We start from the raw sequence: 13,907 nt of genomic DNA, 5'->3' as shown, positions 1-13,907 counted from the left end.
AGCGGGAGTTGGGCAGGTTATACAGTGACAGCCAGAGTGCCATACATCTTGCAAAGAACTGTGTATTTCATTCCAAGACTAAACATATACAGCTCAAGTACCATTTCATATGTAAAGCATTGGAAGATGGACAATTGAAGATGGAAAGGATACACACTAGTCAAAATCCTGTAGATATGTTAACAAAAGTTGTAAGCAGGGAGAAACTGATAATCTGCTCAGTTTCAATTGGTCTTCAAGTATGATGAAGAAGATGAGAAATAGCCAAGTCCAAAGTGGAGCCATTGTCCAACAAATGAAGCAGCGGTGGAGCTGCTATAATCAGTCTCCAAGTGGGAGATTGTTGGGTGTGAAGCTTGATTACCTTTTGTATTCAAAGGTATCACCACATTGGAACCCAGTTCGAAATCGGGTGGCAACACCACCCGTAAAAATTCACTGCAGGGGGGTTTAAGGGGAGTGGCTGCGACCTTTTCGGAGCCTCTCCCTGGCGGGGTGATCAGGGGCAGCACCCCTGAAGCTAAGAATAGATGTAATATTGCCTTGTAAAATGTTGTAATTTCATGGTCAATTTGGAGCATTCATTAGGCAGAGATCTGATGGTAGAAGTTATGTTTAATTTAGGGTTTTTTTCCCTAGAAGGCAACCCCTCGCTATATATGAGGGAATTGTATTACGTCTATGTAGATATGTATTCTAAGTGAGGAAGAGAGAGGAGATTGAGAGCGAAGAGGGAATTACAGTGGATATGCTGTAGGTTGTATCTCTTTAGTTTGCTGGATAATATAAATCGAAGGACTGGCTGTTTCTCCATGGACGTAGCCCAAACTGGGTGAACCATGTATATCTGTGTCTCTCTTGTTTTATGCATTTTCTGTGTTTATATTTCTACAATATTTTATGTGTTCCATTGCTCTGTAATATATAATTTTCTAACAACAATGGAGGAAAATAATAAGGCAACAGAGAAACAAGAGCAACCACAGGAGAAATGGGTTGAAAATGTTACTTCGTGAGGGTCTGTAGTAGCTCTGGAGTTATTCAAGGAATATGTATAGGTTTCAAGACCTATGCAAGAATATTTGGGGTTTCCCCTTGCATTGAGGAGAAAAGAGGAAATAAGGGTGAACCAGGAACCAATGGATGAGTTTCCTAACATCAACCTGCCAAATCCAACACCAGCCGTGAGACTAGTGCAAGAGGTCATTATCAAGCAAGAATTTATTGAACAATGTGCAAAACGAAGGGGCCCCATCCATGAAATGTACTAGTCGCAATTTAAAGAAATTATGAAATTAAAATTAGAGATTATTAAGTTAAAGAAGCAGGTGTTACGCTTACAAAGATGGGTGAGGAAGCACAAGAGGGATGTCAGTCGGGCCATTGTGAATCCTAGAGATGAAACGACTTCAATAGCATTACAAACCGAAACATTTTTTCATATGTTTGAGTCATGGGAATTCTTGTTCACCACTGAAATTCAGAAATGGTAAGCTATCGCATCTCGCCTTCAATGATGGTCTATCTCTTTGGAAGCCCACAAGGAAGGTGTGAGGGGAATTCGAGAACACGTTGTGAAAGTAGTGACTGATTACATGACCTAGATGGAGAAAGCCAAGCAGAAATAAGAAAAGAATAAGAAAAGGATTGAGGAACTAGAAGAACAAGTGGAGCTACTGAAGGCTGACAAATATGAAATGTTTTCTCTGGTGCAACAGGTAATGGCATGCCAAATTCCTGCTCATAGTTATGCTCTTTTCCTCCATGAACAATACATGCTCTTCTGTTTTGAGATCATCCATCAAGAGATAAGTCGTGAAATAGAAGATCTGATACAATTTCTGCAGATCATGAGGGGTCACAACATCGTGAACCATGACTTGATGTGTGAACTCTACATGCATGATTATTTTCTAGGGACCAATCAATCATTCAACCAAGTGCTATACATGGGGGATATTTAGTTGAGAGCCCTCACCTCCTTCACAATTGACGAGGTTAAGTGGAAGAAAGCCTTCAACATGTTCGAAGAGAACCAAGCCCATAGGCCACTTTTAGGTCGAGCAGAAAATTGTCAGGCTATGAATATTTTTAACAAAAATCATACCTTCTTTGGAATAAAAGGATAGAAGGGTCAGATGCTGGAAATGCAGAAGTGGTGTTCTGACATGTCTACAAATAATTTTTTTACTTGTCGGGAGGAGGCCCCGGTCGGCTATCAGAAATGATGGGTGTTGTCGTGAACTAAAGTAAGCATATGTGAACCTTTTGTGGTCCCTAATTTTGTTCGGGTTTTGGACAGAATACCACGATATATCTCATGTACTCAGACCTATGGGAACCGATGGATGCGTCTCAGATTTTGTTTTTCCATTGTTTGGTTCCCAGCTTAGCAGTACACACTAGCTTACGTGGTACACAAGGATTGGTGGAAGGACGTCCTTCACACAGATGGATACAAGGTTCTCAAAATAGAAATGGTTGCGAAGTATGACTTTGCACAACTCCACGCTAACAACAATGGCTCTAACACATATCTGTGGAGGATACAAGCTACATGAAGACATGCATAAAGGCTAGTTGGGGAGATTTTGATTGCTAATTTTGCCCACCTTTTACCCTCCCTTTTATCCATTTCCTGTACTCATTTCATGCCCTTGTTGGTCGATTTGAATTCTAAACAATGAACGTAAACCTATGGTCACGTCTTTATGAATTGTTAATCAATGAAGCATAGTTGTAGGGGATTATTTCCTAAAGTGGCTTTCTAACTTGAGTTTTTGTGTAGATTTGGAGGAATGATGATCAAAGGCATGATTCAACATATGATGACTATTGAGCTGGCAATGTTATCTTCAGATATCAACTACAATAGTGGTTCAACCTATTGACCAGCACAAGTGTTATCTTTGAATTATGTTATATCTCAAGAAATTGCTATGTATTTGTAGGGAGACAGTTGTCGTAATCTTAGGCACGGTCAGTTGTTAACGAAATTTATAAGTAGTGATTACGGGGCTGGGAAAGCCATCGCTAGGAGATATACGATATTTCTGAGTTGTAACAAAAGACCTCTGTAATTACATTTTGATTAATACAATTGTTGATCTTTTGAGTATTTTATAGATCTCGATCTTGCCACAACCATGATTAGGGAGTTGGGCCCACTCTCCTGACCAGGCACAATTGGATTAGATGTGTGCATAGGTTTATTTTCTATTGTGTTATCTCTTTGTTGTGTAATGATTTTAGTGTGTTGCTATGAGTCTTAACTTGTGGTTACTCTTATTGTTGTTACCATTATAACTTGTTGTTATACATTGTTATGTTATGATTAAATGTTCAATGTTGGGTAGGGAAACTGTGGCTTGCATAGACCTTGCATGATATCCTTGAAATAATGAGTCGAGCCTTGGGCTAACAATTAAAGTGGAATTGGGTGAATTTCATGATTCATATCTAAACACCAACAATGATATTATCTTTTGAGTTGGAATAACCTACTTGCACTGCATATATTTGACATACTTTTATAATACACTTTCCTAACTCGGAGGCAGTGACTGGTCGCAACTTGATAGGTCTCTTGACCCCTTGGATATCTTGTCTCACACCCTCCTCAATAAGGTAACTGATGGTTTTATCCTTGCAGTTTACTAGGGAGCAATTCTCTTCTAACCAATTCATGCCAATCAAAATATTGTAGGATCCTAAAGGTAACACATTCAAACATACATTGATTTGATGGCCCACTATTTGTATAGGGAAGTCATCTAATTTCACTGACATCCTATTTTTTACCCCAGTGGCCAATTGTACTAGCCAATGGTTTTTAAATTTATGAAAATGTATGATCAAAATGGAGGTAGTCAATTTCATCTTCTCCAAAAACAAACAAGGATCATTCTGACGATTTGCAAGGAAACATGGGTCTTGAAACAAAACAGGTTTTCCAATGTCTCTTCAAGTTATGAGTTATTATTCACATGTAAAATTAACATAAGCAATGTAATATTGCATAACTCATACATGCATCGTGAAGAGAATAAAAAACGATTTTTTGATGGAGTTCACCCCTTCTAGGCTACACCTTTAGGCCTCCCAACTGTTGAGGGCCAAAAATGTTTGCCTCAACATTGGGGGATAACCACCTGGTCCAAACCTTAAAGCAGCTCATTTTCCATTTGGAGTAGTGGCTTCGACTGGTTTAACTAGGTCCAGATACCTTTTCCCTATCGCTATTGGTTTACGATAATATCTTTAACTACCAATAGACAAGGATATCGAATCATTTCTCCTTGTTGATCGGTCAAGAGAATGACCCTTAAGCTTATTTGGGTTCAGTCAAACCGCAATTAAGCCTTTTCCTCTTTGAGAAGAGGACTTGAAAGAATGTAGAATTTAATCTAAATGTAAACTTATTCTAAAATGCAAGCAAAAAGAACTATCTTAGTCCTATCTCAATTAGGCAAATATAGATCTAACCCAACCAAGAGCAAGATATTTAAAATATTTGGATTTAAATATGTCTTTTTTATAATGAATATCAAGTTAATGAAGTAGTTCAATTAACTGACATTATGGATACCAAAACACATCCTATTGAGACCTATTAACTGAAATAATCAATCAACAACACTCAGGAATAAATTCACAAAAATGATATTGATTGTCAAATCAATAAATCCAATAATTAAACAATAATATGTGGAAATAGTTCGCAACATATCACTATTTAATAAATCAGTTTTATAAGACAGATTTCTGAGTAAATAGTTACTCAGAAATCAAAATTTAATCCATAAGAGCAGAGATACATAATAATAATATTGAAACAAATTACCCATATCAATACAAGTGCACAAACATGAATAAAATGACACTTTCTTGTTATCATAAAAATGAAACTAGTATTTAAAACAGTAGTATTAAAAATACCAATTTATTAAATCCATTCCTCTGACCCTGGTTTCCAACAGTCCTTTACATTGTTTGAACTTTTGCTTTCAAAACTAGAGCTTCAATAGTGCAAACTCTTCCCATCATACATAATTCAAAATACAAAGGAAAAATCCTTCGCAATCCATTTTATCTCCTCCCTCCTACATCTCTAAATTCCTATTGTAGAAATGATTTTAGAAGTCCAAAATTGTAGAGGAGAGCAGCCCCCTAATTACATTCTGCAATTTGCCATTTATAATATTTCCAAAGGTATTTTTGGGAGGAAAGATTGTTGAAGAAAAATCTGCCCAATCCAATTTTATTTGCTCAAAATTCCAATCTTTAATTGTTGGAGCATTCTCATTTATTGAGATATTTTTTACCATATCTCTTCTACTGTTTTCTGCGAAAAAGAAATCAAAATAAATTAAAATGCAACAACAAAATCAAGATATCATTTATGGCATTAAAACAAATCCATTCAAATGCAATTAATTAAATAATTGAATCTATTGATACCTCGGATGGTTTAATTGGCCAAAGATATCATTGGCGAATGGATCTGCATTTAGAAGAGGCTTGGACAAATGAAAATGCAAAAAATAAAACTCAGAAAATTGATTTTGTTTAAAAATTCAGAGCTTGATCTTCTGCCTGTTTTTAGACCAAATAAATGACTAAATATGTTAGTGAAACCTCCTCAGAAAAGTTCTCCTTGATTTTATCTTTCCAATGAGCCATCCTGGGGCTCATTTGGCCAAGTAAAACTCAATCTATGAGCCTCCAAAGTTGATGAGTCAAATCTGACATAAATCTAAAAATTATGTTGCTGGGCTAAAAATTAGAATTTTATTGAATTGAGGCTTCTGTGAACCATATCGGTTTATGAGAGATTTTTCGGCATAAATCACAAGATCTATCATTTGTCGACGCGTTTCGAACCAGCCAATGTGGTTCATCGTCGGGACAAGTTGACTCTAATTATCTTATAATTAATTCTGATTTAATTGTTAATTATAAACTAACTAATTATTTAATAAACTGTTTATTAATTAATATTAATCTAAATATAATTAATTTTAATTTAATTTAATTAATTATATTTTATACATTAATTAATTTAAAATTAAACTCATTCGATTACCATTTCACTCATTCGTATGAGTGAGTTTGAAAACACAAAAAACAAATGAATTGTGAAACTTTGGTTAATGCCCCGTTGCCTTTTGACTTTTCGCCATCGTAGGATTGGCAATCGAGAGTATTGGGTTGTCAATGTTTTTTAAAGATGTTGCGATTAAAACTCCAATGCGATCTTTCGATCACGTAATATATTTTATTTTATATATATTATTTTTATATATTATTTTATTTTTTTGTGGTTTTATTTTAATGAGGTTTATTTAAGTTATGAAATTTTCTAAACTATAGCCACTTTGACATTTTCAATTTTCAAGACTAATAATTTATTTGAAAAAAGAAAATTGGAATAAATGATTGAAATCTTGATGCTTCATGATTTGGTTGGGTTATGTATAAGTAAAAAAATGAAAAATGTTAGTAATAACTAACTAAGGGTTAATATTTAAAATAAATGCATTATTGAACTAATTTAATTACAAAAATGGATTATTGTACATTTTACGCATTTTTAACCCACACGACATAAATGATTAGACTTCAAAGGAGTGTCATTTATAAACGAGTTGACCAAGTGAGGTAAAACAAGCATTAATCGAAAGCTTATAAAAAATCAATTTTAACAAAGTAATCAAAACAGAATCTAAAGAAAATGAAAAATTAACAAAATTGTAGGATAATCAACTTAATAAAAATGTTAAAAAGCATTTATCCAAAAAAATTATAGAAAGGGTCCCCATTATTTGAAGTGAACAAATAAAAAATGGGGGGGTTGTGTTTTACCACAACAATGGTGATACACATGAGAAAAGCTAGTTATCTCTATTTGGTATGAATGAGATTTTCCTAAAATTAAAGTAAGAATAATTAAAGAAGAGAAAATTATTTTTTGGAATGCTTGGCTAGGTTCATTAATCTGAATTAAAAAAGAAGAATCATTTTACTGTAATTTTTCTTAAAATTCTTCATAAATTAAAATATTTAAAAACTATATATCAGTCCTTAATTAGTTGTAGAGATAAAGCAAGGGTCACTTTACAGCTTAGCTTTTAAAATATACTCATTTGTTACAGGTAGAACCAGTACTACCAGCAAACATCTATAGTCTCGATAGGGTTACCTTTTAATCATGAATGATTCAAAATCCCATCTATTTAATAATTATTGACCTAGAGATAAATCCATTTATATATGTTTATTTTCTTTGTATTATATATATATATATATATATATATATATATATATATTAGTTCTTAAAAGCCATTGTCCTAGTTTGGTAGCCAGATAGTTGACAATGTCATTCACTGGTTATAATTGGACTGAACAAGCTGACTCGTGATGAGACCCCTTGTCTTATAATTGTTTGCAATCATAAGCCATTACCCTGGTTTGTTTAGTAGTGTTGGTAATGTCAACCTATTTTTCCCCTATGATCATGGTAAGCAGGCTCACTATGAGACCTCTTATATTTTAAGTTTAAATATATTTTTGAATTATTCTCTAGAAAAATAAGACTTTTTTGGGACAGGGAGAATCATTGACTCGTTAAGAGTTAAGAATGACAATTTCAGAGTTGAAGGTGCTTTGTTGTAAAGCATCTTTACTTGGTTAAAAATAACTTTTCTTGACTCATAATACAATTTTGAAAGATCTTAATAAATTATCGAAATCTCAAAATAATTACAATTTTGATGAAAAAGAAATTTCTCAGATTCTATCATACCTTGTCAACTTCTCTTGTTTTGTAATCTCTTCCTTAATTATGTATACCTCTATAATAAGAAAAACAAACTTTATTAAGAGATTTTAAGAAAAAGCTAATAGGTGACTATTAACAATTTTTCCCTATGTATGCTGACCATTGTTAGGTAATAAGAAGGCCTTCCATATAAATCATGGCAGAGTCACTAAAATTAAAACTAAAAACAAAAGGAAAAGAATTCTTAAGCCAAAGTGAGAAAAGAAATCAACAAACAAAAATAAAAATGAAGAAATTTAAAAGTGGAAAGGAAAATCCAATTTTTGAAAGACAAACTCTAACAAGAATGTTTATACCAATGTCTCAACAAAATGAAGTAAAGGAAAATAATCATGTAATCATTCCTTCTTATGTCGAGATTCAGATAAATTATACCTTGCAGGGTTGTAAATGTTTTAGGCTTTAGATAGTAGTGATGATAAAACTCAGCCACAATGAAAACTTTCTATCCAATGTCAATCTTCTTGTTTCAAAGTATCATCTTAATCATTTTCTAAAAAAAAGAATGCTTAAATAAACAAACTAAAGGTTTAGAAACTTCCTAGTGTAGATATTTCAATGAGATTATTGATGCTTCTTGAAATAAACCAGGAGAACAAATGATTTAATAATTTGAATGGAAAGGAGACGGAGCGCGCAGCAATGGAGTTCTGACCTAGCTAGGGTTTGACTTTTACGCAGTGGTAGCAGGCCTGGAACACCACAGAACCACTCTGGCAGCATTGTTTCGAAGGGGGCAACTGCTGTCGGACTGGATGGGAGCAGAGGGGTCCAGTGGGACCCCAACTTTTAAGCAAGCTGTTTTGCAGAAACAGCCACAGAAGATGAAAGAAGGAGTCAGAATCGAAGGCATGAACAGCAGGATGCAAAGCAGCAGGAAAAACAAGGAAAAAAGGCCAATAATGTCTGACAAGACAGACAAGACCTCAGAAGACGGGAATACAGAGAAGCAGAATAATGCTGATAAACAAGACAAAACTGCTGACAAGTCGCAGCCCTCAGAAAATGAGAAGGAACAACCTACAAAAGACAAAGAACCAAAAAATAAGGGAATAATCCATCCGGAGAAGGAGGGGGAGACAAGCGCGACCCCCAAAAGAACCCACGTGACCAGCAACGCATGTAAGCCTAAAAAAGAAGACAGCCTGCGGGTTACAATCATCGACCCTGAAATCCAAGCCTACAGGGAACACATGGCTGAACATGCCATCATCTGCAAATTTATGGGAATCTAGCCATCTGAGAGGACTCTGTGCCAATGGATAAGACAGTAGTGGAAACCAAAAGGGGATGTGCAGTTACATTCAGGAGCTAAAGGATTTTTTACAGTTGTCTTCACAAGTCTAGAAGACAAGGATAGAGTGTTTGAGGGTGGCCCATATTTCCTGGCAGCAGCAGGATTATACATGAGACCTTGGAAGCCAAACTTCGTCCCAGAGAAGGAGACTTTCACCCAGGTGCCGGTCTGGATTAGACTTTTTTCTCTCCCAATCGATTATTTGGGTTTCAATGCACTCAAGCAAATAGGGGACAAGCTCGGGACCTTTGTTAATGCATCGGAAGCCACCATGCAGAAAAGATACACAACCTATGCTAGAATATGTGTAGAACTGGATGTTTCAGGGGCGCTACACGAGGGGGTATGGCTCGAATATAGGGATGAAGAATACTTTCAGGCACTAGACTATGAGCAAATACCTTTTAGGTGTCGTAAATGCCACGAGCATGGACATCTGGTAAGAGATTGTCCTTTGAACAGAAAGGAGGCAGAAGAAGAGAAAATACAGAATACCAGAGACAAGAACAACTTCACCAAACCCAAGAACAGGCAGCGGGCCAACAGGAGGAGAAATACGAAATGAAATACAGAAAGAAATTATTTCAGTAATCCCTTTGAGATCCTAGACCTGGAGATGGACTCGGAGGAAAAGTAGAACATGCCCAATAGGGAGGCAGGGCAAGAGGATCCAGAAAAACCTACAGGGGAAGGAAGGACGGACGAAGCAATCACAGGAGAAATCCTCATGCAGGACAGAACAGCAGAAACGGAAGAAGAAACAGATATGCTAACAAGTGAAGCAGGGAGTGAGGATTTGGAGCTAGAAGAAACCCTAGCAATGGACAGGATGGACCTAACCGCGCTCGTAGAAAGCTGGAAAGCCAAAGGGATTGAAGCAGTACCGGAGGAAGAAATAAGGAAGGTCAATAACCTCTTTATAGCGCGGCAGAAGGCAATAATGGAAACACAGAAGAGAAAGCTAGGTATAATCAAGGGAGGCTCACCTCACTACCAAACATTGTTAGGAAGGACCTCAGGCTCGAGACACAAACGCCGAAGAGGCCGTAAGACAAGCATAGAACACCTACAGGAACTCGGAGAGATGTTAATCAATGCCGGTTTGATAAGGCAGTTAAGTGACTACCCGTCCTTCCAGCCAAATATTTAACTATGAAGATTGTCTCATGGAACGCAAGAGGAATAAGCAGTCAGGCCAAATGGAGGGTTCTGAAATGGAAGATGGAAAAGTATAACCCGGACATGCTGTTTCTACAAGAAACCAAATGCAACAGCGCTCTCATAAACAGGCTACGAGGGAAGTTAGTGAGAAATCTTGAAGTTTTGGAGATTGGTAGTAAAGGGTGAGAAGGAGGCTTAGCTACCTTCTGGGATACAAGAAGATACCAGCTTATTACAGCTGAAGCTAGCAAAAATTACCTGGCACTGGAAATGTAGCCCACAGGTAACTCATCATCTTTTTTATGCATCAATGTCTATAGTCCTCAGAAGCTAGAAGATAAAATTAGTTTCCTAGATTCGTTAACCAAGTTCATAGATAGGCACCATGATGCTAAACTCATTTTGGGGGGAGATTTCAATATGATAACCTCCCTCCTGGAGAAAAAAGGAGGCTTAAGGAAACTACACAGGGATGGAGAGGCCTTCATAAGTTTCATAGACAATGCAAAACTGGTTGATGTTTATCCCAAGAGTGGCAATTATACTTGGAACAATAGAAGGGTGGGCGAAAGGCTCATCTCCTCCAGACTGGATCGTTTTTTAGTCTTAGAAACCCTGATTTTAGAAGGGACGGCTGTTGAATCAAATATCCTCCCTAGTGGAGGTTCAGACCACTGGCCGATATCACTAGCCGTTGAGATATAGGGCACCCCCAGAAACAAACCCTTCAAGTTTGAAAAGTTCTGGATAGAACACCCAACCTTCCTCACGATGGTGGAAAAATGGTGGTCAGAGCCCTTAGAGGAGGAAGGCTCCAAAATGTACATTCTTCAACAGAAATTAAAAAACATCAAAATGAAATTGAAGGATTGGAACAAAAAAGTTTTCGGAAATATCTTTCAGGAGAAGGCCATCATCGAAAACAAGCTGGAACAGATTCACAAGGAAGGCATGGCAGGACGCAGAGAGGAGGAAACCAGCAAGCTAGAAGACGAGCTAACTCAGCAATGGCACAACCGATGCAAGCAGGAAGAAACATTATGGAAGCAGAAATCTAGAATCCTTTGGTTGAAAGAAGGGGAGCAAAATACCAAGTTCTTCCACAGATCAGCCATGGACTACAGAAGCGCCAACAAAATACTGGAGCTAAAAAACAGTGAGGGAGGTATTATCAGAAATCATAATGAAATTTCAGCCTCCCTAACAAACCACTTCAGCCTCATAGCGCAAGAACCAGGGATTAATAGGGAGGAAGCCATCAAAGAAATCACCAATGTAATACCAGGAATGATTACAGAAGAGCAGAACTGGACCCTTAGAAGAACAATTACTATGGAAGAAGTTGAAGAGGCAGTTAGAAGTATGCCCAATGACAAAGCTCCGGGTCTGGATGGTTTCACAATCAACTTCTACAAAGCATGATGGAACATCGTCAAGCAAGACATTTGGGAGATCGTGGAAGACTCAAGACGATCCAAAACCATCCTTAAATCTTTAAAATCCACCTTCATCGCTCTTGTGCCCAAAGTGGAGGAAGCCAACACTCCGGAAAAATTCAGACCCATAGCACTCTGTAATGTCATCTATAAAATAATTTCAAAGGTCATAGTGAACAGACTGAAGGCTATCCTACCCGGCATCATATTGCAAGAACAGTCTGGCTATGTGGAGGGAAGGAAAATTATGGACAATATCTTTCTTGCCCAGGAGATGATTCACTCTCTCCATTCGCGAAAAGAAGCCGGTATGCTCATGCAGTTAGACCTATCCAAAGCATATGACAAGGTAAGCTGGTCTTATTTGGAAGCAGTGTTAGCAGCTTTTGGATTTAGTAGTCAATGGATCAAATGGATTCTAGCCCTCATCAAATCGCCCAGATACTCCATCCTGGTGAATGGTGTTCCCTCTGCTCCCTTCCACCCCACTAGAGGCATCAGACAGGGAGATCCCCTGTCCCCCTTTCTGTTTGTCTTTCTCATGGAAGGCCTTCGGAGATTGATAGCAAGGAAAAAAGTAGAAGGTCAAATTAGAGGTCTACAACCAATCAGAGCCTGTCCAGCCACAACTCATCAACAGTTTGTGGATGACACCATGTTACATGGCTCCCCCACAGTCAAAGAAGCCTTGGCCTACAAAGATATCCTCAACTTGTTCAGCCAAGCCTCAGGCATGGAGATTAACTACCCCAAATCCACTCTTTTCTTCTTCAACACGCATCAAGCTATCCAATCTCATCTCTCCCGACTTCTGGGGTTTAAAATTGGCTCTTTACCATCAAGATACCTTGGTGCCCCCCTAACTCTAAAACCATGGTAGAAAGGACATTGGGAGAAAGTCCTAGCTAGCATGGAAAGGAAGTGTAAAAATTGGACCAACAGGGCATTGAATTTTGCAGGCAGATTAATTCTAACAAAAGTTGTTTTGCAGGCCATTCCTCAATATATGCTCTCTATTCTTCCGGCACCGAAAGGGGTTTTAAACCAAATACGAGTCATCCAACGTTCCTTTCTGTGGAGTGGAAGCAACGAGAAGAAAAAGTGGTCTCTAGTAGCCTGGGAGAAGCTATGTAAACCTAAGAACAGGGGGGTTCTGAATTTAGTTGATCCCTCGACAGTAAACAAAATCTGTGGAGCCAAGATTTGGTGGAAGTGGATCTCAGAAACGAGCCTTCCCTGGGCAACTCACTGGAAGGAGAAGTATATGCCAAACAACAACTATCTAGACCTAATAAGAATGCAGGATACCCACAACGGCTCACCGATATGGAATCATGCTCAAGCCAATAGAAGCATTGCCCAGGACTATAGCTTCTGGGAGATAAGAAATGGCAATCAAGCTCTCTTCTGGGAGGATGCCTGGCAGCAGTCTCCCAAATTGGATTCCCCTCAACTCCTTCCCCTGAAACATATTCATCAAAATGAGGGCAGATTCAAAGTGAGTCAATACTGGACTCCCAACAGTGAAGACCAGGATTGGAGGGAGTGGATGGTTTTCGACTCCACCCACAATGAACACACTCAGGAAACAATTCAAGATCTAAATCAACGAATCTTAAAAAGAAAAATTCAAGTTGCTGCTGAAAATGACAAGCTCAGATGGGATCCAAAAGGCAACGGGGACTTTTCCCTAAAAGAGGCTAGGAGCATCATAGAGGGGGAAGAACAATCGAACATAATGCCCTGGACCACTAAAGTTTGGGACAGCCTTCAATGGCCGAAGATCAGAACTTTTCTCTGGCTACTCATGCAGAAGAGGACTCTTACTTGGGAGAACTTAATGAAAAAAGGGTTCAGGGGACCCTCCAGATGTCCTATGTGCACAAAGGAGGAGGAAACAATGAATCACCTTTTTAACTCCTGTGATTGGGCCTCCCAGCTCTGGCACTGGATGGAAAACATTCTTGGAGCTTCTGACCAGAACAGAGACTCCATCCAGGAAACTATCACCAACTGGAGGAGTAAATTTTCTAGAGTGAGCAGAGTGGAAAATATCTGGAAATCTGCCCCCGGCTTTATTGTTTGGACAATCTGGAAAGAACGAAACCGGAGAATTTTCAGAGAAGAAACCTGAAGCCTAGAATTAGCACAGGATTCTATAACAATTAACATC

At 37.9% G+C, this 13,907-nt stretch overlaps 2 protein-coding genes across 2 annotated transcripts; both read left to right on the top strand.

Annotated features, from left to right (window-relative positions):
- The first annotated feature begins 9,246 nt into the window (after positions 1 to 9,246).
- LOC149226759 (uncharacterized) lies at positions 9,247 to 9,702 on the top strand. The gene has a single exon (XM_089380289.1). The coding sequence runs from the start codon at positions 9,247 to 9,249 to the stop codon at positions 9,700 to 9,702; it is 456 nt and encodes a 151-aa protein (XP_089236415.1).
- Positions 9,703 to 11,069: 1,367 nt separating this feature from the next.
- On the top strand, positions 11,070 to 11,720 carry LOC149226758 (uncharacterized). Its single transcript, XM_089380288.1, has one exon. The coding sequence runs from the start codon at positions 11,070 to 11,072 to the stop codon at positions 11,718 to 11,720; it is 651 nt and encodes a 216-aa protein (XP_089236414.1).
- The last annotated feature ends 2,187 nt before the right edge of the window (positions 11,721 to 13,907 follow it).

This window comes from Pinus tabuliformis, chromosome J (assembly GCF_031772625.1).
Source record: "Pinus tabuliformis cultivar Carrire ecotype Pingquan chromosome J, CPIR1, whole genome shotgun sequence".
In the NCBI taxonomy this organism is placed as follows: Eukaryota; Viridiplantae; Streptophyta; class Pinopsida; order Pinales; family Pinaceae; genus Pinus; species Pinus tabuliformis.
This window is presented reverse-complemented; position numbering and strand designations above follow the sequence as displayed.

Excerpts from the sequence above, each read along its gene's own strand:
- LOC149226758 (XM_089380288.1), top strand. The coding sequence starts at position 11,070 with ATGGTGGAAAAATGGTGGTCAGAGCCCTTAGAGGAGGAAGGCTCCAAA.
- LOC149226759 (XM_089380289.1), top strand. The coding sequence starts at position 9,247 with ATGAGACCTTGGAAGCCAAACTTCGTCCCAGAGAAGGAGACTTTCACC.